Source organism: Filicampus tigris, chromosome 10, assembly GCF_054856515.1.
Source record: "Filicampus tigris isolate MCC_2025a chromosome 10, RoL_Ftig_1.0, whole genome shotgun sequence".
Taxonomy (NCBI): domain Eukaryota; kingdom Metazoa; phylum Chordata; class Actinopteri; order Syngnathiformes; family Syngnathidae; genus Filicampus; species Filicampus tigris.
In genome coordinates, this window is record NC_141226.1 from 2,023,971 (window position 1) to 2,047,916 (window position 23,946).

The 23,946-nt window shown below is 44.1% G+C and overlaps 1 protein-coding gene across 6 annotated transcripts in view; it reads right to left on the reverse strand.

Moving 5' to 3' along the window:
* The window catches only part of LOC147140374 (phospholipid phosphatase-related protein type 4-like), a 192,933-nt gene that overhangs the window by 18,471 nt on the left and 150,516 nt on the right, over positions 1–23,946 (reverse strand). For all 6 annotated transcript variants that reach the window (XM_086042677.1, XM_086042679.1, XM_086042676.1 and 3 more), the window contains one exon: positions 2,088–2,688. In XM_086042677.1, the coding sequence (XP_085898803.1) occupies positions 2,088–2,688 (601 nt within the window). The remainder of the gene's footprint in view (positions 1–2,087; positions 2,689–23,946) is intronic.

Consider the following 23,946-nt stretch of genomic DNA (forward strand, 5'->3'; position numbering starts at 1 on the left):
CCGCTCAGGAAATGCGCCGTACCGAACCAAATTAAAAAGGAATAAATACTATAAATAAGCAAATACTATAAATAAGCACAATATAAACAAATATATACTCACAAAACAATACTGCATCATTTTAGAAAAATAATAAATACAAAATAATATGCCGTTTGCTCCAAAGCAGCTGTATTTTATAACAGCACGACACACGCAGCGCGATCGAGAGCCGCATGTGACAACTGTTTCTCATTCATTTATCCGACACAATCATACCTGTCAACCCTGGGCTGTGCTGAATCTTACAAAAGTGGTAATTTGCCCGTACATTTCTGTATATAATTTTACAAAGTATCTATATATAATCTTACACAGTATTCATCGCTAAGCGGGAGAGGTAGGGGAAACGGAACGGACGTTTCTATATAGAGTCTTACACAGTGTTTAGCGCTCAACGGTGGGGGTGGGGGGGTTGTACGGACGCTATGCTCGTGAAAGTCGACCGAAGTTAAGTTTACCATCGCAATCGCTAACGGACTATTAGAGTATTGGAGCCGAAATGGGCAACACGAGATCGGTCTAACAAAAAACGAGTTAAAAATTTTTTTTTTCCCGGTAGAAAAATTGTTACACAATTTTAAATGATCAAAAAAGTGTATAAAATATGCGGAAAACGTATAAGTTGACAGATATGCACAATTTACATTAAAATATACCCACAACAGAATTTTAATAAACAAAATACCTTTATTAGACACTCGAGCAGGGAGTAATAATCTTTTTAGTCGAAGTCATTGCCAGAGCGCAATAAAAGTGACATCCGTAAAAATTACTGCTCTCGTATATCCAGGTAGTGTAATTTTAAGCACAGACCAGAAAACCAAGCGGCGCTTGAGCAACAAGTCACCCTCAAGAAGTAATAACTATATGTCAGAACAACACCAATGTAAATGATTGTGTGTGCGTGTGCGGACGCACATGTGTGTGCGTGCGTGTGTGTTTAAAATTGCTGAGGGGCTTTTTTAGTGTGACTTGAATCCCATGCTTGTTTTTTCAATTGAAGGGGAAGTCAACCCATACATTTTTTATCAAGAATATGTTCTATGCAGGCCCCCTAGTTAAAACAAGGGCATTCTGGTTAATATTGTTTTTGTGGAAAATGAGTCAAGCAGCAAAATCTAGCCATCTCAGGGGTCAGCCATTTTATCACATCTGTCGACTGAAAATGACATCACAGATGCCCTGAGGGCTCAAATAACGACAATCATGGCTCAGTTTCAGAATACAGGTGAGCTGTCATTGGTTGTTACCTGAACTCTGATGTCATTTTCAGCCAGCAAACGTGACAAAATGGCCGTCCCCGGTGATGGCTAAAAACAGATGGATTAACTCTTATTCCACAAACGTAATATTTATCACAATGCCTTGTTTCAACTAGTGGGCTTGCATAGAGCATATTCTTGATATATATATATGTTTGGGTTGACTTCCCTTTAATAAAGTATTTGCATAAGAAAATCAATCCTCTTATTCACCCTTAAGGGTAATAAAATTTAAGAAAATAATGGGACAGAAAAATCAAGGGATTCTTTTACAATATATATATATATATGTATATATATATACATACATATATATATGTATATATATATATATATATATGTATATGTATATATATATATATATGTATATGTATATGTATATATATATATATATATATATATATGTATATATGTATATATATATATATATATATATATATATATATATATATATATATGCATATATATATTTATATGCATAAAATATATATTTGTATGCGTTTTATATATATATATATATATATATATATATATATATATATATATATATATATATATATATATATATATATATATATATAAGATCAGTTATGGGTATTGGTTTTGGAGAAGTAGGAAGTTATTGTATCGGTATCTGGGAAAAAACATTTATCAAGTACTATATCATCAAATTTGTGATAGCTCTACAGTTTCTATATTTTAATAATTAAATAATCATAATGATAGAGGTAACACATAATTAGAGATGTTTTAATAGGAATAAAAAAAATCAACATCAATCACCTGCATGAGTCGAGGCTGACCACCTGCACTGAGGGGTCTGCAGGGGAGAGTGGTCTTCTCCGCAACTCTCATCCATTTCTGTTTAGTAGATCCAACCACATCAAACGTGCTGTCTTCTGATTCACTCTCCTGGTCCTTGGTGGTAGAATTTTCCTCTTCAGGAATGTGAACTAGTTGAGAGGATCCAGGACGTGACTGAATAACCATTCTTGGTCCACCGGCAAAGCCATTTCCTCCATTCTGGGTCAGGGGATTTATATTGGCTATAGGAACACCGCTTGCAGCTATTTTTATATATGAGGCTGGGATGTGGGCTCCAGCTTCCTGGCCAGTGGCTGACAGAAGGTTGGTTCCACTCTGGACCTCTGTATCCAAACCTATGGCAGATGATTCAGAGGGGTAGTGTACCTGCACATCTCTTTGAGGAGACAAGGAAGCTGGTTTTATGCCATCTATGACCTGCAGGGACAGCTTCCTCTTGTCATTTTTATTCTTCCACTGGCTGAGGAGTTGCTTAGATCGGGTCGAATCCATTGAGGTATGGATTGAGGCATGACGCCGAGGAATGCGACACCCCTCCAATGATGAACCACCATGGGACCTGGAGGAATAAGCAAAATAATGATGCAAAATAACTGTGTATATGCACTGCATATGTACAGTATATACATTTATGATGCAAGATACAGTAAATGATTAGTGTTCAAATTGTTTGGTGCATAGGCACAAACAACAGTCACAAATCACCGACCCACCCAAAGGCGGAGGGAGGCGACCATTTCATCCACCGGGGTGAACCCTGATGTACAGGCAATAAGTATATTCACATCTGCTCAACGCCTCTCTCTGTGGGCAACTCCAGAGTGGAAGAGAGACCAACGCCTCTCGAGAGGACTGGTACCAGAGCCCAAGCCGTGTATCGAAGTGAGCCTGACTGAATCTAGTCATAACTTCTCAACCTTGCACACCAGCTCAGGCTCCTTCCTGGCCAAAGAGGTGACATTCCACAGAGCCAACTTCTGTAGTCGAAGACCAGACCGCTAAGGTCCCCACCTTCAGCTGCCAGCAGCAGCAGCTCTGTGCACTGAACTCCTTGGCCCCTCCCACAGGTGGTGAGCCCATGGGAAGGGGGACCCAAGTTGCCTCTTCGGGCTGTGCCTGGCCGGGCCTGCACCCATAGGGCCTATGCTCTCGCCAACAAGCCCCGCCTCCATGCCTGGTTCCAGAGGGGGGCCCCGGTAACCCACATGTGGGTAAGGGAAATAGAGGTCCAAATATTTCATTCATCATAGGAGGTCTATGAGTCGTAATTTGTTTGGTCTGGTTCCTCAACTAAGATCTTTTTGCCATGGGTGACCCTGCCAGGGGCATAAATCCCCAGACAACTGAGTGCCTAGGATCATTGGGACATGCAAACCCCTCAACCATATATTTTAAAGAAATAATTCAAAATCTTGTCTTCCTATGCTTTTTGTGCAATAAGCTTGCTGGCAATTTATTTATTACCACGTTACATTAAATTAGCTTGACACTTGCATTCACTGTCATGTGTTTTAACCCAGCGGCAGTTGTGCACTTTTAAATGCATGTTCCCCTTTATGAGAGTGTTTTACGCGTTCCTCCAAAATAGGCACTTATTTTGTCATTCTGGACTTAAAATGATCTCTGCAGGGAAACTCCACTCTAAACAGACTTAAGGCCTTTATATTCCCGCGTACGTGGGGGTGACAACTGCTGCATCACGTGACCGAGGATTTGTGCTGCACAGGATGTCTGCAACATGTTTGTAACACATGAAGTGTAATCGTTTGATGCTGCGTGCGCGCATTCTCTTATGTCACATGTCACGCGATGACGTAGTTTTCTCCAGCTTGGATCTTTAAGGGTAATTTTTTTGTCACTACGGTGTCACCATGCAGCTTGTTGTTGCTACGAAGCAAACTAGGTTGGCAGTGGCGTAGGTGTTGTGTCACATATGTGTTTGTGTAAAGAAGCCTACACGCGCACGGACCACCCTCTCCGCCACCTTCCTGATCAATTTAGCCATTAAAATAAATGCATTGTTTCGTCATCTAGGTCCCTTTGTTCTAGCAGACACGATATCCATTGATGTCGCTGTTGCTTTGATTGTTGTTCAGCAGTAAAAATGCAGACCAGAATTGTCCAGAAAAGGAAGAGGAAATTCCACCCTGTGGTGTCCGAGCTAATATCATGCGTAGCGACAGCCTCCGACTTGGAGTGAAACTGCAACGCATTTTCAAAACAATGTGTGTGGGTTGTGTGCAAGTATAAAGACAAACTGTGTGCGGCATTGCTGCAGTGACGTGTGCGCTGACATTGCCCGCAGGAGTATAAAGAACCCTTTAGTAGGAATTTTAGGCTTGTTTTCTTATGATTTTTTTATAGCAGATTTTAGATCGAAAACTGCAACGTCACACTGGTGTCAGAGCCAGAGGATGAGCCCATTTCCCCATTATGGTCACCGCTTCGTCTGTTATTTTACAGTGTATTAATCAATTATAAAGTGGTAGAAATAGCTTGAGAACAAATGTTTTGTGCTCTTGAATAGTCAAAATGTCCAAGAAGTGAGAAAGTGCCCATTTCCTTGTTCTGTGGAATAAAGAACAAAACTCAAAATTCACATTTGATTTTATCTTTATATTGAACAATCAAAAACAAATAACACAAAAAAGTAAACAGAAAAGAGTCTCCGTACAAAGTGTTAAATTTGACAAGGGGCAAAAAAAAGCTCTTGTCCTGCCCCCTCCTACCTATCCAAACCATTACCTTTAAACAACTTGTGTGTTTGTTTATGTAAATGTTCACTAACATATCCTTTTTACTTGAAATTTGGTGTTTGGAAACAAGATGGCACTTTCTAGATATACTTCCCGAAAAGTTGTCAGGAGGTGGGGGGATGACGTCCAACAGTGACAATATATAAAATGTGAGTAAATACTGCCACTTTATTGTATATTTCATGCCTTTGTCCACACTGGCTAGCTACACAGCAAATTTGGTGTCCATTTCTGGCAGTGATGTGTACACCAAGACGTGGGGGCATATTGATTGGTGGTGAAAAAGGGGCATTCCAGGAGCAATGATTTATTTACAGATTGCTCCAAAACCGATTGATATCATTGAAAAAAACGGCAGTTTCAGTTTCCTAAGCAAAAAAATACATATAGCGAGTTTGTTTGTGAAAAATGGAACGTCTTGTGACTCATACAAAATGGTAAAGTTAATTCTACTAAATTTTAATGAGTCCCTAGTCCTGTTAAACAACCCAAAATCCTTACCGAATTAAAAAAATGAGAGAAGAGACAGTGTATTTTTGCAAGAAACACACATGGTGAAAAAGATTATGAAAACTTTAAAAGACAAGGATTCAAATATGTTTGTTTCATTAAATATATCAAACCACACGAGAGGGGTTACTATATTAATTTTAAGAGACCCTCTTAGAGACCCCCTACTTACTAGCAATAAAGCCATAATAATGATACAACGGAAAGTTGAACTTGAGGTTCTATTTACAAATATTGGAAAAGATTTCAATAGAATCTAGACTAGATTCTAGAGGAACCCTAATTTGTGGAGGGGATTTTACTATCATTGCAGCCCTGTCTTGATTCCTCTGGAATTCACGAATGTTGCAAACTCTGAGAATATAACAAAGAAAATAAATTAAAGGCAAGGCAGCTTTATTTATGTAGCACAGTGCAACTCAATGTGCTTCACAAAAGCAAGGAAAAACAACACTTTTAAAAGATTTTAAAAACACAAATGTTTATGACATTCAGAAGCAAAGCAGAGAAAAACAAAGGTAGCTTACAACCATTACTGAAATATCATATATTGACAATGTTTAAACACATTAACAGAAAACTTTAAAAACATTTAATAGTAAAGAAATGAGAGTAGGTTTCTATAATAACAAAAATTAAAAAAATATTTAAAGATATTTAGAAGGCCTTATCAAAGGCACGGGAAAAAGCAAAGTGTTTAACCTGGAGCAAAAAGCATTTACAGTAGCCTACATGCAGCCCAGTAAATATTTAGTTTTGTCATGTCATGTCATCTTCCAAACCGCTCATCCTATACAGGGTCGCGGGTAGTTGCTGGAGCCTATCCCAGCCGTCAATGGCAGACTACACCCCAAACTGGTCGCCAGCCAGTCGCAGGGCACACACAGACACCGCCACTGAGCGGGAATCGATCCCACGCTGCCCGCACACAACTCAGGCATGTGTACCACTACACTATCAGTGACCTTATTTAGTTTTATATTTTACCAAATTAATTTTGTGAACATCCTCAAAACTCGACATGTTCTGTTTAAAAAATGTAGGGGTCATTTCTGTGTACTGTATTATTGACCGACATTGGACATTTTGTAGACGTTTGTTGGTTCTGCGTTGCCTGTTGTAGCAAGGGGGGCATTTGTTGATGAAACACACAGGGGCACTTGCGTGTGGTGCGCTTTCCCGGCAAAGCAGAGACAGCTTCTGTACGGGTAAAACGTGTTGGAATGCTCTCTCCATTGTTTTAAGATCGCAAGTGTAAAAGTTGTTTATTCTGTTTGAAACTGCATAGAAATGTGGCTTGAACCTACTATGAGTCTGTATATAACTTTTATAGTTGATTTTGTTCAGTAAAAGTGATGCTAAACTATGTAAGATTCGTCGAAGATTTTGCCTCATTTGTGTACTTTCTCACTCGCTGCAGGGGAGAGATTGCTCTGTAACTTGTGCTAACGTGACATACCTTTCTCTCGCTACAACACAGGTGCGTTATGATTTGTTGTTAATCCAATGTTCTCTGTTGCACATAAACCTTTGCAAATATGGTAGTAGTAAAGCAAAATCTACTCATCTTTATTCTCGCAAACCTTGGTTGAGAGGTTTATATATTTTTTTTGTGGGTTCAACATATGAAACAAAATGTTAATAATGTGAAACAGTGACTATGATTTTGTTTGAAATTCTTTGTATTACCCCAGTGTTAGTTCTTTAATTACAACAGCACTGTGTATTTCATATCATTAGAATCTTTATATGTTTTGTTTTACTGTTTCTGGTATATATTTTTTTGTATAAGATGCACATTGGGTACAAAAAAAAACAACTGAAACAGCTTCTGTACGGGGAGAGATTGCTCTGTAACCCATGTGCTAACGTGTCATGCTTTCTCTCACTACAACACAGAATAAAAAGGTGATTTTCCTGACTCTTGCCTGAGTGTTCATCTTCATGAGTACCAGCGTCCATCTTAAGTCTGCTACATACACTTAGGGCTAATTTCACTTCTGTTAGCAGCTTATTCCATTTGTGTGCAGCATAACAGCTAAATGTAGCATCACCATGTTTACTTTGAACTCTGAACTCCATTAATTGACCCAATGGTGCAGATCTCGGAGCCCTACTAGGCTTATATCAATCAGCATTTCTTTAATGTATTCAGGACCCAAACCCTTCAGTGATTTACAGACCAGTAGCAGAATTTTAAAATCTATTCTACAGCTGACTGACAGCCAGTGTAAAGCTGTCAGGGTTGCGGCGGTAGAGGACCCAAATGCAGGGAGGCAGGAGAAGCAGCGCGTACTGAACAAGACTATTTATTAACAAAAAAAAACCAGCATTAAAACAGTCTTGAAAAATCCCAAACTCAAAGTAAGAAAGAAACACCAGGAAACAAAACACACCACGAGGAGAAACTAAACGACATGACAGTGACAACGATCCGACAAAGACTGACAGAAACCAGGGAACTAAATACTGTACAAGCAAACTGACGAGACAACAAGGAACAGTGGGGAGAATATGGTGAGAACATGGTTAGCACCTCCACCTCACAATGCAGAGGTAGTGGGTTCGAATTCAGCCCCGGCCTTTCTACGTGGAGTTTGCATGTTCTCCCATTGCCTGCGTGGGCTTTCTCTGGGTACTCCGGTTTCCTCCCACATTTCAAAAACATACATGGTAGGTTAATTGGACACTCTAAATTGTCTAAATTGTGATTCTGAGTGCAAATGTTTGCCTTCATGTGCCCTGCAATTGGTTAGCAACCAATTCAGGTTGTACCCTGCTGCCCGTAAACTGCTGGGATAGGCTCCAGCACGGCCAGGACCCTTGTGAGGGCAAGTGAATTGGATAATGGATGGATGGATACTTTATTGTCGCCAAAGGGAAATTTGTCATGGACACTAAACTGGTCCTGCAGTTTACAATCAGCAGCATAGCATACACACTGTGGCGACTAGGGGTGGGCGATACTGTGAATTTTGGTATCGATCCGATACCAAGTAAATACAGGGTAGTATCGGCCGATACCGATACGATACCGATACTTTTTGCTTAGAAATGTTATGATCCCCTTGAGTTGAATTTGTATATATATATATATATATATATATATATAGATATATATGTTTATATATGTATATATATATGTCTCCTGAGACGTATCCAAGTAGCTTGGCATTCAGGATGCCTTCCACTTCGGTGAGTAGGGTATGCAGAACTGGCTTTGGGGTGACTTGCTCTTTCAAGACGACTCTCAGGGAAGCTTTAATAGACTTCACTTCCCTCTCTCATGCCCCCCCTGAAGTGCGGAGCAGCCGGGGGACTTCATCGGAACCGAATCTTCTGCTCTGCTAGATGGGCTTGAAGTTGAGAGCTCATTGCTCGGAAGGCCTCTGTGAGTTCGCGACTAGCACCAGTAAAATTTGTGCCATTATCGCACAGAATCTCAAATGGCTTCCCTCGACGGGCTATAAAGCGGCGGAGGCAGAGCAAGAAGGCGTCAGAGTCCAAGCTTTCCAGCATGTCCAGGTGGAGGCACCTTGTAGTCATGCATTTGAATAGAATGCCCCATCTCTTTTCTTGACGACGACCTATCTTCACGAGAAACGAGCCAAAACAGTCAACACCGACTGAGTAGAAGGGAGGTTAGTAGAGCCTCAGTCGTGCAGGTGGGAGATCTGCCATTTTTGGACTTCGGGGTTTAGCTCGCCAGAAGTGACACTCACGGCAGCTATACTGATGTTTGCGGATCACCTCACGCACTCTTATGATCCAAAACTGACGTCGCAGCTCTGCCAAAACGCGTTCCGTGCCCGGATGATGGAGCCTTTCGTCACAATCTTTAATGAGCAACTTGGTCAGAGAGTGCCCCGAATCCAGAACGATTCGATGGATATTTTCGGTTTCAAGGTCAGTAGCTCGTCGAAGTCTGCCACCGACCCGGACGAGCCCTGTTTCTTGCTCGTATTCAGGAGCAAGAGAACCAAGTCTGCTTCCTGAGGGAAGTGGACGTAGCACCTTAAGAGCCTTAACTTCTGCTGGAAAGTAATCAGCTTGAGCATGGACTAACAAGGCCCTCTCGGCGCTGGTGAAGTCTGAAGCTTCGATCGAAGAATCTGAGTTAGCCGCCCCATGACGGGAGTGCACAGTAGCCATAACTATTTCTGTCCAGGTTGAGAATTGACTGGGATCGGCTAGCTGGAGACTAGGGAGCTCTGTGATTGCTCCTATAAAGCTACTCTTCTTGAGCTCACTTTGATCTAGTTCAGCAGCGATGTTGGGCATGGTTGGCCACTGGTCTGGAGGTTTTGACAAAAAATTGGGTCCAAATCTCCACTGGTGATGGCCCAGCAGCTCCTTTAATGTTAGTCCTCTAGTGATGTGGTCGGCAGGATTATGGGGTGAGTCAACATACATACAACATACATACATACAACATTGCCGAGTCGGTCAGCGTCTGAATTTCCGCTACCCGAGTTCCAACAAACACTTTGTAGCGGCAGGACTCAGATTGCAGTCAGTGGAGTACAGTGGTGGAATCGGACCAGCAGACAACTTGGTGGATCGGGATGGTGAGTTCGGTCTCAAGCAGCTTGACGAGTTGCGCACCGGTTAATGCTCCGTGAGTTCAAGACGAGGCATGGAAAGGCACTTCTTGGGAGCAATGCCTTGGTCGTCAGTGGTTCACAGGTAAGCAACTGAACCATATGCCCTCTCCAAGGCATCACAGAAGACGTGAAGCTGCCTGGTAGCTGTGGAGTTATTAGGTATTATTGGTGGTGTGTAGGCTCTGGGAAACTGCACTTGAAGGAGGTTGGGAAGCTCGTCAACCCAGGCAAGCCACTGCTCTTTAAGATGCCTATGTTCTATGGGGTAATCCCAGCTCAGATCATGCTTCCAGAGATCTTGGATAAGAACCTTGGCTTTAGTTGTAAATGGGATTATGAAGCCCAGTGGATCATATTGGCTGGCCAGAGTCTTGTACAGGTTTCTCATTGTGGGTTGAAGAGGCTCTGGTTAGCGGTGTCGGTAACTCATGGTGTCGTCGAGACAGTTCCACTGCAGTCCCATCTTGAGCTCATCCAGGTCGGCACTATCACGGAACAACCACAGTTCACTACTGACAGATCTCGCATCGGTAGGCAAGTGTTCAATAACTGAAGGCAGATTGCCCACTGTCTGATCTCAAAGCCGCCTTCGGCAAGGAGGTTGCGTAGTCCATCCACAACGGACTTGGCATGTGCGGGATCAGGCGTGCTATAAAGACAGTTGTCAACATAGAATGCTTGGGTCACATCGTCAGCAAGTCCTGGATGGTTGACTTCGGGGTCCCCCACATGCCGCTGAAGAGCGTATATTGCACAGCATGGGCTGCAGGTGGTCCCAAAGGGCAGGACTTGCCACTCGTAGATCTCGGGTACTTCTTCTCTTTGCATGTTTCTCCACAAGAAGCGCATGATGGCTTTGTCCGCAGCAAGCAAGCATACCTGATGAAACATGCTTCGTATGTCGCCACTGATGGCTACGCTGTGCTGGCGAAACCTCAGGAGCACCCTCAGTAAGGTAGGACCTAATGTAGGGCCTGGAAGCAGTTGTTCGTGTAGAACTTGACCTTTGTATTGAAAGGAGCAGTTAAACACAATACGGTCCTTGCCATTATGGTGAACAAGGTGGTGGGGGATATACCAAGACTCTGTAGACTTGCGTGCTTCTTCTTCTGTGATCTTCGCTACATAGCCTTCTGCTTCCAGCTTCTGAATCTCAGTGCAATACGTGACAGCCTTTGATGGGTCTTTGGCAAGCCTACGTTCAGTGCTGCGAAGACTTGGTAGAGCTGCTTCCTTTGGAGCATGAAGTGGAATGTGAGGTGAGCGGCGGAGGAGTGGAATGGCATAACGTGCAGTTCCTCCTGTGTCCACCCGGACTGTGGCTGCTTGGAGAAGATTGAGTGCTTGTTGGTCAAGCTTAGACCTTGTAACTGCTTTCTCGCAGGAGGGTAGTGTGTCCAGCTGCCAGAGGCGCTGCACATAGTGCATTAAGTCTGTGTTTCCTGAAGCTGTAGAGATATGCAAACATTGCGATGGACGATGACAGCTCTGTACTGGAGTCATGGGACCTTGGATTGCAGCTTGGATGGGAGAGAGTCCATCTTGTGGATAGCAACCAACAGAGTAAGCTGTGTGTCTCCCTGAGTGTGAACTGGACTTGGTTACAGTACTTTGGGATCTCCTCGAAGTACTTCTGGCTCTGCTGCTGGAGCGGGATGACGTGATTGGAGGGTGCGAGCCGTGTACTGAATAGCCAACTTCATAGTCCATGAGATGAGGGGGTAGACGAGATTCTCTGTGGGGCCTGCTGACTGTCTCTTCCATCGCTGCTGCGGGGTCCATAGTGCTTTAACGTGGCTTCAATCCGGCTCGAAGGACCAAAATTTAATGTAGTGTGGTCCACATTAATTTTAAGGATTGACACTGGCTGAAGCGGGCATTATGGACCATTGATTCTGGTCAGAGAATCAAAAGATAGGAGATTGGAAGTTCTTGAATGCTTTGATTAGTGTCAGGTTGCATCATTCTGAGTATATTTGTGTGTACGTGTGTTTGTGTGTGTGTGTGGTCTGAAACAGAAAGAAATAAGAAAGAGCTTGAATAAAAGTGAACTCAAACCCAAAGAGACACAATAATACTTTTCATTACAAAAACAGCTATGAGGGCTGTAATTCTGTCCGCCGCGCTGTCGTGGTAGTGTCCGCTGTGTTGGCGCAGCACTGTTCTATTTTTAGCATCACCAATTCTCGTAACTCGCGACGTCACAAACGCGGCAACACTCATGGCGCAAATCACGCGAACCACAAAATAAAACATATTTAACATATCTTCTAAACAGCTAGGTAATATTTCACTTAGACAGAGTACCTACTTTGCATCTATTGACGCACACCAAGAACGACGTTGAGAGGAAAGGGAAATGTGCGAGGAAAAGGAAGTCCCACCGTTAAAGGGACACAGAAGGAACGTACCAAAGCAGAACCAAAACCTTGGTTCCCCCCAGTCTTTCTGACAGTCAGAAAGTGCAAATAGAGTACACATCATCATCATCATCATCATCATCATCTCCCACACCGCTTATGCTGTACAGGGTCGCGGGACGGTGCTGGAGCCTAACCCAGCTGAGTATGGGCGAAAGGCAAACTACACTCTGAGGGGGCATACACACCGACACAGTCACCAAGTGGGAACTGATCCCACACTGCCTGCACACAAGACAGGCAAGTGTACCACTACACCATCAGCGACTACATAGAGTAAACAATACAATGTAAAAATCTTTAACACTATAAAAAATAAAAATACTTCTACGACAACAACTATTGTTGATTTTTTTGGCTAAAAAGCCTCTGCCAGAGTATGTTGTCTCTGTTTCCGCGGGGGTATTCTGGATTGGGGATCTCCCATCTCCTCCTCCTCCCTCAACTTCGCTTGCAGCTCTTTACTCTCTGTAGGGTGAGCTTTTTTCACATGTTTGTGTAAATTTGTGGTGTTACCACAGTAGCGGAGCACTTTATTACACAAATCACACTTGGCACTGTCCTTTTCTGTTGTTGTAGAAAAAAGTCCACACCACGCTCTACTTCGTTTGGCTCGATATTGCTTTAGGTTCCGGCCGCTCTCTCACACTCCCGTCGCCCTCTCTGTCAAGGAGGGGCTAAACATATGCCTGAGTCACTCACTCAGGCAGAGACTCAGAGTAGTAGGAGGCACTGACCGAGGGGGGGGCGGTGCATTGAGCGAAGTATCGCACCCAGGACAATAGTATCGATCCCATCCAAGTACTTACTTAGTATCGATAACATCGATATTTGGATCGATCCGCCCACCCCTAGTGGCGACACACATCACACAACAGGTTAACAGGGTACACCCGCATCAAGGGTGATAAAAAAGCACAGTCCCGGAATAACTAAACAATTTCAGTACAGTACACACCAACCCATATTTGCATTCATGATCATGATCTTAAAAGATGTAAGAATAAAATAATGTTTGTTTTCAGTTCAGCCTGCTCTGAAGAACTCTAAATCTCCTACCAGAAGGAAGAAGCTAGTACTCTGGGTAAAGAACGTGAGTTTGATCAGACAGTATTTTTCGAGCCTGTCTCATAATGGATTGTTCATAAATAGAGTTGAGAAAGGGACAAAGGGTTATTTGTCTGCATGTCAGGAATGCGGCACCTGCATGTGACGTGGTACCGGTTAAGTCCGTTCTCTGCGCTGTTTGGCTGGCTCGGACCGACTGGGACCACATGGGTTGGCTAAATAAGCAGACGGGAAATTCGTGATGGTTAGGCTATGCCCAGCTCTGAACAACACCAAATATAATCTAAAAAACAGAGTCATGACAAAAGCCTGGACTGGAGTAATATGTTTTAATCTCTTTGTTGTGGTCAGTACCCGCGCTGCAGTGTTCTGAATAAGCTGCAGCTGTTTGATGCTCTTTTGAGGGAGTCCAGTTAGAAGACCGTTCCAATAACCAACTCTACTGGAGATACAGTAAAAGCGTGGATAAGTTTCTCCTAGTCTGTTTGGAGCATGCAATCCTTCAGTCTAGAAATGTCTTTCAGCTAGAAAAAGACTGCTTTAGGATTGATTTGATATGATTTCTGAAAGTCAGGTCTGAGTCTATCAGGACCGCAAGATTTAGGATTTTGTATTTGGATTCTAAAGATAGTGACTCCAGTTGAGTTCTAACAGTAATCCACTTTTATTCGATGCCGAAAACAATTACTTCTGTTTTATTTCAGTTGAGCTGAAGGAAGTTATGGTTCATCCAGGTGTTAATTTGTTGTCGACACTGGCACAGTATGTTAATTGAACTGATGTTAGTTGGGTACATTGATGAATATTGCTGTCTGTCATCTGCATAACCATGATAGCCAACATTAGCGTTCTGAAGCATCTGACCCAAAAGTAACATATACAGACTGAGCAAAAGGGGTTCAATGACTGACCCTTGAGGGACTCCTACATGTGTTAATTTGTCGACACTGGCACAGTACGAACTGATATCAGTTGGGCACACTTTCTGCCGCTGTTACTCATTGGATAAACATGTTGTAACAGAAGAGACCAGTGAGAACTCTTCATCCACGAGTAGAAGCAGCACTTCTCGTTCCTCTCCTGCCCTTCTTGCCCGTCCCAGTAAATGAACAATAAAATCAGACTTTGCAAAACTGTGTATTATATAGCAGTTGTTGCTAATAATTCAATTTGCTAATAATAAGACAGAGAGAACCTCTTCATGGATGCTTTAGAACGAATGGAGGAAAGAAGCCAGGCCATGTTCATGGAGGAAATGGACATGCGCAGGCAGGAGCTCCATGTCCTCGAGGAGAACAGAAGGCACAAGCTTTGGAGTTCGGAGGAGAGTGCCAGACTGGAGCGAGAGATGATTCAGGAGAGCAGAGTGCATGAAAGGGACTTCCAATTGGGCATTCTGGGGATGATTAGCAAATTAGTGGACAAAATTGGCCAGAACCAATAATTAATTTTAGTTTTAGAATCACTCGTTTTATTTTTTTAAACAAATAAAAACTTTCAAAGCACAATCTGTTCTTTTTTTTTATTTAGGAAAAACAGGTCATGCAAAGAAAAAATATTTCAAATCCCTTACAATGGTATATTTTAGAACTTCATAATAGCTGCATGGGCATGAAGGGGTAGTACATTACTCCCCTCCCCTACTGACTTTCATCATCAGTCCAATTTGAATAAACTACCTTGCCCAAGGTTGCTCCGTGTGAACGCAAACTAGTGGGCCACACACAAGTTCATACTACCAGGAACTCCTGCTACTAGGAGCTCAAACTTATTGGGCTGTTTGGTCTGAAAAGGGCTAAAGTAACTCCTTTCGTCCAAGTAGGACCTGGTCCATTTCTGGACTGCTACATTTAATCCCACCCAAGTTTCCAACCTGTTCAGCTGTATATTATGATCAGTGCTGCACTGAGATAAGACTAGCACCAACACCTTCCTTGTGTCAGTGTTCAATCTTATGTCATTTAATACTTTACTAAGTGCTGATCCTGTACTTTTGTACTGTGGTGAGGTTGGAAACCTTATTGGAATTGATCAAAAAATCCGTTTGAGTTCAAGAATTTGCTGAGTTGATTAAAAGACACTTTCTCTACAGTCTTGGATGAGAAGGGAAGGTTTGAGATGGGTCTATAATTTGCTAACAAGGAGAGATCCAGCATTCTTTTTTTTTAGAAGGGGCTTGATAGAGGCTCCTTTCAGTGGTTTAGGACGCTCGTGTGACTGAACAGTTATTCGCTGTAACTCGGTTTGCACCGATTTCACAATAGTTTTGGAAAAGTCAACGTATTGAGTCAAGACAGCTTGTTACTCCTTTTGAGTTCAAAGCAAGGCTCAACGTTGTTCTTTTGTTTTAGCAGACATTTAATGTTGTCCACGTCTTTACATGGTAAAACAACACACGAACAATGCCGTCAGAACTAAGAAAAAGAGCAATAAAAAACCCAATAGCACACAAAATAAGGATGGTTCACAAAAAAAAAACCAAAGACAGCAAAATAGCACAATATTTACCTCATTGGCCACAGTCTCTCAAAATGAATAAGAAGTACACATAAATCTCAACAGAAACATTACATCTTTTAGGCCAAACTCCTGCCTTGTCTTCTTGGTATAGCGCGTGCTACTGCTATAAAAAGATGCATAGCACAGAGTCAGCCCTGCTACGTGTTTTCAATGACATCCTCCTGGCAAATGACACTGGAGACAACGTATGTCTCGTTTTGTTGTATTTGACTGCAGCTTTTGATACGGTAGACCACAGTATTCTTTTGACTCGCTTACAACACCAAGTGGGCATTAGTGGATGCACTCTAGAGTGGTTTGGATCCTATTTGGGTGGCAGGACTTTTTCTGTTAAGATAAGAATGCCTTTATTGATCCCACAGTGGGGAAATTTTCAGTGTTACAGCAGCAAAGATATAGGTCACACAGGGACGGTGGCATAATGTAGCCATTAATGTATAACATTGAGGGCAAACATTCAGGATCAAACCTATGTAAATATACGCAGTAACATGTGTATATACACATGTATATACACACCAACATAAATCTACATAAAAATTATGAGGAACACTCATTTTAGCCTGTACATAGTACAGAGGAAAAATACTTTAAGTAAGTGACAGTGCTGCAGTGCTGTCGTGAAATGTAAGGAACAGCATTGGATAAAAATAAAACTAGACTAACAGTAGTGGGGAATGTTGTGTATTGCACGTTATTACAGTAGTGGGGAATATTGGGTATTGCACGATATGAGCTCAGGTGCAGGACTGCACAATTGCACTAATGTCCGCCAGTTTGTAGGGCCTACACAATGTTCTTGTTAAAGAGTCTGACAGCAGCAGGCAAGAAGGAACGGCGGAATCTCTCCTTTGCACAGCGAGGGTGTAACAGTCTGTCACTGAAGGAGCTGTGGAGTGCTGTTAGGGTGCCCTGGAGGGGGTGGTCTGGGTTGTCCAGCATTGATGACAGCTTGGCCAACATCCTCCTGCCCCCCACCGAGTCCACAGAGTCCAGGGGGCAGCCCAGGACAGACCAGTTTCTTCTTCTGACCAGTTTGTCAAGCCGCTTCTTGTCCCGGGCCGAGACGCCGCCTGCCCAGGTGACCACTCCCTGGAAGATGACCGATGCAACCACCGAGTCATAAAAGTTCCTGAGGAGTGTCCCCTAAACCCCAAAAGACCTCAGTCTCCTGAGTAGGAAGAGTCTGCTCTGACTCTTCCTATAGAGGGCGTCTGTGTTGTCGCTCCAGTCCAGTTTATTGTTCAGATGAACACCCAGGTACTTGTAAGTTGAGACTCTCCCAACATCTGTTCCCCGGATATTCAGTGGTGCAGGTGAAGAGTGCTGGCGCCTACCGAAATCCACCACCATTTCTTTGGATTTCCCTGCATTGATCAGGAGGCGGTTCTGCTGGCACCAGTCCACAAAACCCTGAGTAAGTTCTCTGTACTTCCGATCATCCCCGCCTGTGATGAGGCCGACAATCGCAGAGTCGTCAGAGAACTTCTGCAGGTGACAGGTAGGGGTGTTGTAGTTGAAGTCCGAGGTGTAGAGGGTGAACAGGAAGGGAGCCAAGACAGTTCCCTGTGGGGCCCCCGTGCTACAGAGGGGCACGTCAGACACACAGTCCTGTGTCCTCACATACTGTGGCCGGTTTGTGAGGTAGTCCTGGATCCATGTGGTGAGGTGGTGGGCCACCCCCGCCCGCTCCAGCTTGGCTCGCAGTAGGGTGGGCTGGATGGTGTTGAAAGCACTGGAGAAATCATAGAACATGATCCTCACAGTGCTCCTCGCCTTCTCTAGGTGGGAGAGTGAAGTGTGGAGGAGCTCACCAGGGGGCGCAGGTGGACAAGGACCAGTCCCTCCAGGGTCTTCCTCAGGTGAGACGTCAGCGCCACTGGTCTGAAGCTGTTGAGCTCCTTCGGGTGGGGGGTCTTTGGCACCGGGACCAGGCAGAATGTTTTCCATAGCTGGGGGACTCTGCCCAGCTTCAGGCTCAGGTTGAACATGTGCTGGACGATTCCACACAGCTGGTCTGCGCAGGATTTGAGGAGCTGGAGGCTGATGCCATCTGGACCCGCTGCCTTCCTCGCCTTCATCTTCTTCAGCTGGTTCTTCACCTGAAATGATGTGAAGGCCAAGGCTGGGCAGGAGGGAGTGGTGGCTATCTGGTGTAGCTGGGAGCTGGAGACTGTGGAGAAAAGGTGGGGGTGGGGTGACACACCCAGCAGGAGGAGTAGGTGGAGGCTGCAGCAGGAGAGACTGAGTGGGGGAAGGCATCTGATTGAACCTATTGAAAAAGAGGTTCAGCTCATTTGCCCATTGCAGGTCCCCCCCAGGGTTGTCCGTGGCCTGAGATGGTCTTCAGGCCCCTCCAGACTCCCCTGGCATTATTCTGCAGCAGCTGCTCCTCCATCCTCTTCCTGTAGGATCTTTTCCCCTCTCTGATCCTCCTCCTCAGCTGGCGCTGCACAGTCTTCCGCTCCTCTATGTTGCCTGACGCAAAAGCCCTCCTCTTCTCCTTCAGGAGAGCTTTTATGTCTGGTGTGATCCAGGGTTTGTTGTTGGAGAAACACCTTACTGTCCTGGTGGGTATGGTGTTCTCCATGCAGAAATTTATATAGTCTGTAACAATGTCTGTTAGACTACTAATGTCTTCTCCGTGAGCATCGCTGAATACTTCCCACACAGTTGTGCTGAAGCAGTCCTTTAAGGCATCCTCGGCCTCTCCAGACCGTCTCTGAACCGTGCGGGTCACAGCTGGCTGCCTGCGGACCAGAGGTTTGTACACAGACTGGAGAGCCACCAGATTGTGATCAGCTTTGCCCAGCGGGGGGAGGGGCAGTGATGTGTATGCCTCCTTGGTGTTGGCATAGAAAAGGTCCAGTGTTTTATCGTCTCTGGTGTGGCAGGTGACATACTGTGTGAATGAATGCAGAGAGGAGGAAGGGGAGGCATGATTAAAGTCACCAGAGATGAGTATCAGGGCATTTGGGTGCTGTGTTTGTAGCCTGCTCACTGCTCCAGTCAAGACATCACAGGCTGTGTCGCCGCTGGCAGCTGGTGGGACGTAGACGGTCACCGCGATCACATGACTAAACTCTTGCGGGATGTAGAATGGCTTCATGCCAACAGCTAGCAGCTCAATATCCCTGCTGCAAAGCTGCTCCTTAATCATGATGTGCCCAGGATTACACCATCTATCGTTCACAAACACAGCCAGCCCTCCTCCTTTCCTCTTTCCACTCTCCAGCGTCCTGTCCGCGCGTATGATTTTGAAGCCGTCCAATTCTATGACCGCGTTCGGCGTTAGCGCTGTTAGCCACGACTCCGTGAATAGCATCAGGCCAGCCTCCCGGAAGTCCCTCTCATGCCGGGTAAGCGCCGCTAGCTCGTCCATCTTTTTGGGGAGAGCTCTAACATTCCCCATGATAACAGACGGGAGGACGGGATGGTATCGTCTCCTCCTTTCCCGGCGTTTAACCCTCGCACGAGATCCCCGTCTCTTCCTCCTCAGCTCACGGGGGATATCGGGTCTCGCCCCGGGAGCCGGCGCAAGGTTAGCACGGAGTGCTAACAGCTGATTCCGGCTGTAAACAATGGGGGCGCGGCTCCGAGCCAAGTCGCCGGACACGATCGCGCAAAAAATAGCCACCAGCAGCAGCAAGAATACCGCAGTTTGGGTGTCCATTGCTACGCAAGTTTACGACTATCAACTATATGAAAAAGCCTAGGTTCCTCTGAGTCCCACTCTGCCCTTCTATCGTATGGTGTTCCACAGGGTGGACTGCAAAAGACCTCAGTCTCCTGAGTAGGAAGAGTCTGCTCTGAGTCTTCCTATAGAGGGGCCATTGCTGTTCTCACTATATTTGCTGCCTCTGGGTTCCATCCTTGTATAACATAGCATTTCCTTCCACTGCTATGCGCACTTTTGTCCTGCCTAGAGGACATCAAAGATTGGATGTCACAAAATTTCCTAAATTTCAACGAAAAGAAAACAAAAGTTATGGTGTTCAGTCCCAGCGGCTCGTCTCCATTCCACCCTGTTGCCCTGGGCCCCCTGGTTTCAAATCTAAAGCCAACAGTCTGAAACGTGGGTTTTAAAATGGGCAGTGATCTTAAATTGGACCAGCAAATCAGCACTGTTGTAAATTCGAGCTTCTTTCACCTTAGACAGCTGGCTAAGATAAAGCCCCTCCTTTCCCATCAGCACTTATAAACAGTCATCAATGCCTTTGTTACATCTCGGCTAGATTACTGCAATGCACTTTATTTCGGAGTCAGACAGTCCTCCCTCAAACGTCTCCAGTTGGTCCAAAATTCTGCTGCCCGCCTACTAACTGGAGCTCGGAGGATGGAGCACATAACACCAATTCTGTCCTCCCTTCACTAGCTCCCAGTGCGTTTTAGGGTTCAATTTAAGATTCTCTTCTTTTGTCTATAAGTCATTAAATGGCCTGGCCCCGGCGTACCTCTCTGAGCTCCTCCACTACTACGCACCTTCCCGCAGCCTCAGGTCTGCGGACCAGGCGCTGCTCGAGGTGCCGAGGATCAAGAGGAGCCTCAGAGGGGATCGAGCCTTTTCAACTGCTGATCCTTCCCTCTGGAATGACCTCCCATTGGTTGTTGGGCAAGCCCCCTCTCTGTCCATTTTTAAAACCCGGTTGAAGACACATTTCTTTTCTCGGGCTTTTGATCAGACCTGAAATTTTCGGCTCTTTTCCGGTGTCAATTGTATATAGTGTTTTATGTCAATTTATTGGCTTCATTGTTTATATTTATATATTATTTATGTCTATATTTATTAATACATGTATCACAGCCTTTTGTTGATTTTGTTCGATTTATTGTATTGTTTGTAAAGTGCTTTGTTACAGCTCTAGCTGTTATGAAATGCGCTATATAAATAAAATTGTATTGTATTGTATTGTATATGTGCATCAGCTACCTGTGTCCCTCAACAGCAGCGAATGCACGCAGAACAAAAAAAAAGTTCCCTCTTTTCATTATGGTTTTAACCCAAAATAAATTTCCCAAAAATTATAACTTATTTACGTTTTAACATGATCTAAGGTATTTATTTATTGTCCTTTCAAACCAAATTAAAACTATGAATAAATATAGGAAATAAATGAGAGTTGCCTTTGATGGCAGCTACACAGCTAGTTGATGGTTTCAACTGTTGAACCAAATGTGTTATAGTTTTTTGACCCACTGTATCAAATTCTGTCATGGTAATTGAATTATTCCTGGGTAATTTTAAGTGTTCCCTCATTTTGTAATTTTGCTGATTTGTGACAATGCTTGACCTGATGGATTGTACTTTTTCACTAAAGTAGCAGGCATTGTGTTTATCTGTTGAAATGAGTTCTGGCATCATTTGCTTTGGGGAATTTGTGAGTTTGTCAACCACAACAGATAGAGTGCATGTATTGTTGAGGTTCTCAATTTCAGAACAGCGTTGTTGTCTAGCTTTTACTATGTCTTTTACAAAGACATTGTCTGTACAGGTCAAAATAAACTTGGAGTTTAGTTTTCTCCACTTACACGCCACTTTCCTGTACTTTGATTCCAAAGTCATTTTGCTCATACCGCACCTCCAAGGTCACGGTGGTCAACTGGTTAGCATGCATGTCCGCATCACAGTACGAAGATTGAGGGTTCGAATCCGGCCCCTGCCTTCCTGTATGGAGTTTGCATGTTCTCCCCATGCCTGCGTGGGTTTTCTCCAGGTACTCCTCCCACAAACATGCGCGGTAGGTGAATTGAACACTCTAAATCAATTGACGTTAAAACTCAAGGCCCGGGGGCCAGATCCAGCCCATGACATAATTTTAAGTGGGCCGCAAAGTCAAATCATGTGTGTTCACTTGGCATGTTTCTTTAAAATGGTCTTCACTTTTAACACTGCATATGAAATCTTGCAAGCATTTTTTACCAATCCCTCCAAATAATTTAAAAAATAGTTGAACAAACAATTTATTGGCTTCTGATTTCGAAACTAGTTATCCATAAACGTTTTGTGTATATGTGATAAGGTGATCATAAATTTATACAGGTATGGATTCACAGTCGTAACGGCACTCCGAAGAACACCCTAACTCGGACGTGGTCCATATAAAAATTAGTTTGACACCTCTGCTCTAAATTGTCCCTATGTATGATTGTGAGTGTGATGTTTGTTTGTCTATGTGTGCCCTGCGATTGGCTGGCAACTAGTTCAAGGTGTCCCCCACCTACTGCTCATAGACAGCTGGGATAGGATCCGGCATCTCCGCAACTCTCATGAGGATAAGCAGTTCGGATAATGGTGGAAGGATGGATGCACCTCCAAGGGGTTTTAGGTCGGCATTGCCTTAGTTTTAATAGGAGCAACAACATCCAACGCATTTGCCATTTTCCAGGTGAATTTATCCATAAGTTCATCAACAGTGGCAGCATTCACAGTTGGTGACGCAGTCATGAATTTCATAAACATATTGCTTGTGTTCTCATTTATACTGTATGTTTTTTTTAATGGATACAGTGGTTGTCTGAAGTTTTAGGATTATTTTTGGTTCAAAGAACACGCATAAATAAATTGAAATAGTGTGATCTTTAGCATTAACAGGTGAACTGTCAACACCTTTAGAGATAATGAGATCATGAACGTGACCTTGAGTTTGTGTCAAACTTTTTACATGATGTGAGAGAAAAAAAATTGTTAAAGCGGAAATCAACCCAACATATTTTTTAGAAGAATATGTTCCCAGCAGGACCACTAGTTGAAACAAGGCATTCTGATTAATATTGCGTTTGTGGAATATGAGTTAAGCAGCAAAATCCACCCCTTTTTAGCCATCTCAGGGGACAGCCGTTCTGTCACTTCTGTCAACTGAAAATTGCATCACAACTGCTCAAGGGCTCAAGTACTGTAACGACCAATCACGGCTCACCTGTTTTCTGAAGCTGAGCCATGATTGGTCATTACCGAATGACAATGACATTGCTGTACATCCTTGTGAGTTGAATCAGTGATGTCACGCTCGTTCTTAGCATACAGCTTGATGTCATCCATGTACAGGAGGTGGCTGATTGTTATTCCACTTTTGAACCTGTACCCGAAACCATCCATCCATTATCTGTACCGCTTCTCCTCACCAGGGTCGCGGGGCGTGCTGGAGCCTATCCCAGCTGTCTTTGGGCAGTAGGCGGGGGACACCCTGAACTGGTTGCCAGCCAATCGCAGGGCACACAGAGACAAACATCCGCACTCACAATCACACCTAGGGCCAATTTAGAGTATCCAATCAACTTACCGTGCATGTTTTTGGAATGTGGGAGGAAACCGGAGTGCCCGGAGAAAACCCACGCAGGCACGGGGAGAACATGCAAACTCCACACAGGGAGGCCGGAGCCGGGATCGAACCCACGACCTCTGAACTGTGAGGCGGACGTGCTAACCAGTCGACCACCGTGCCGCCCTACCCGAAACCACTCTTGGTTATATCTGACTGGGTGGGTTCAGGCCTATGCAGAACAGCATTGGGGACACAACATCTCCTTGGAATATGCCACATTTGATATTCACCTGCGCAACTGGCTTCCGTTGGCCTCCGGAGTTGTAGTCCACAGTCTCTTTGAGTTCTTGATGAAAGTTCTGAGAATCCTGTTGATGTTATACAGTTCCAAGCATTCCAGTATCAATGTGTACCGCATTGGGTCGTAGGATTTCTTGTTGTCAATCCAGGTGGTGCACAAGTTTGTGCTTCTGGTTTTACATTCTTGGTCAACTGTCCTGTCAACCTGTAGTTGGTGTTTGGCACCCTTGGTGTTATTATCAATGCCTTTCTGTGCTTTGCTCATGTACTGATCCATATGCCTACTTATTTTGGCTGCTATGACGCCTGATAGGAGCTTCCATGTAGTGCTGAGGCAGGTTAAAGGTTGGTAGTTTGATGGAGTTGCTCCCTTCTGG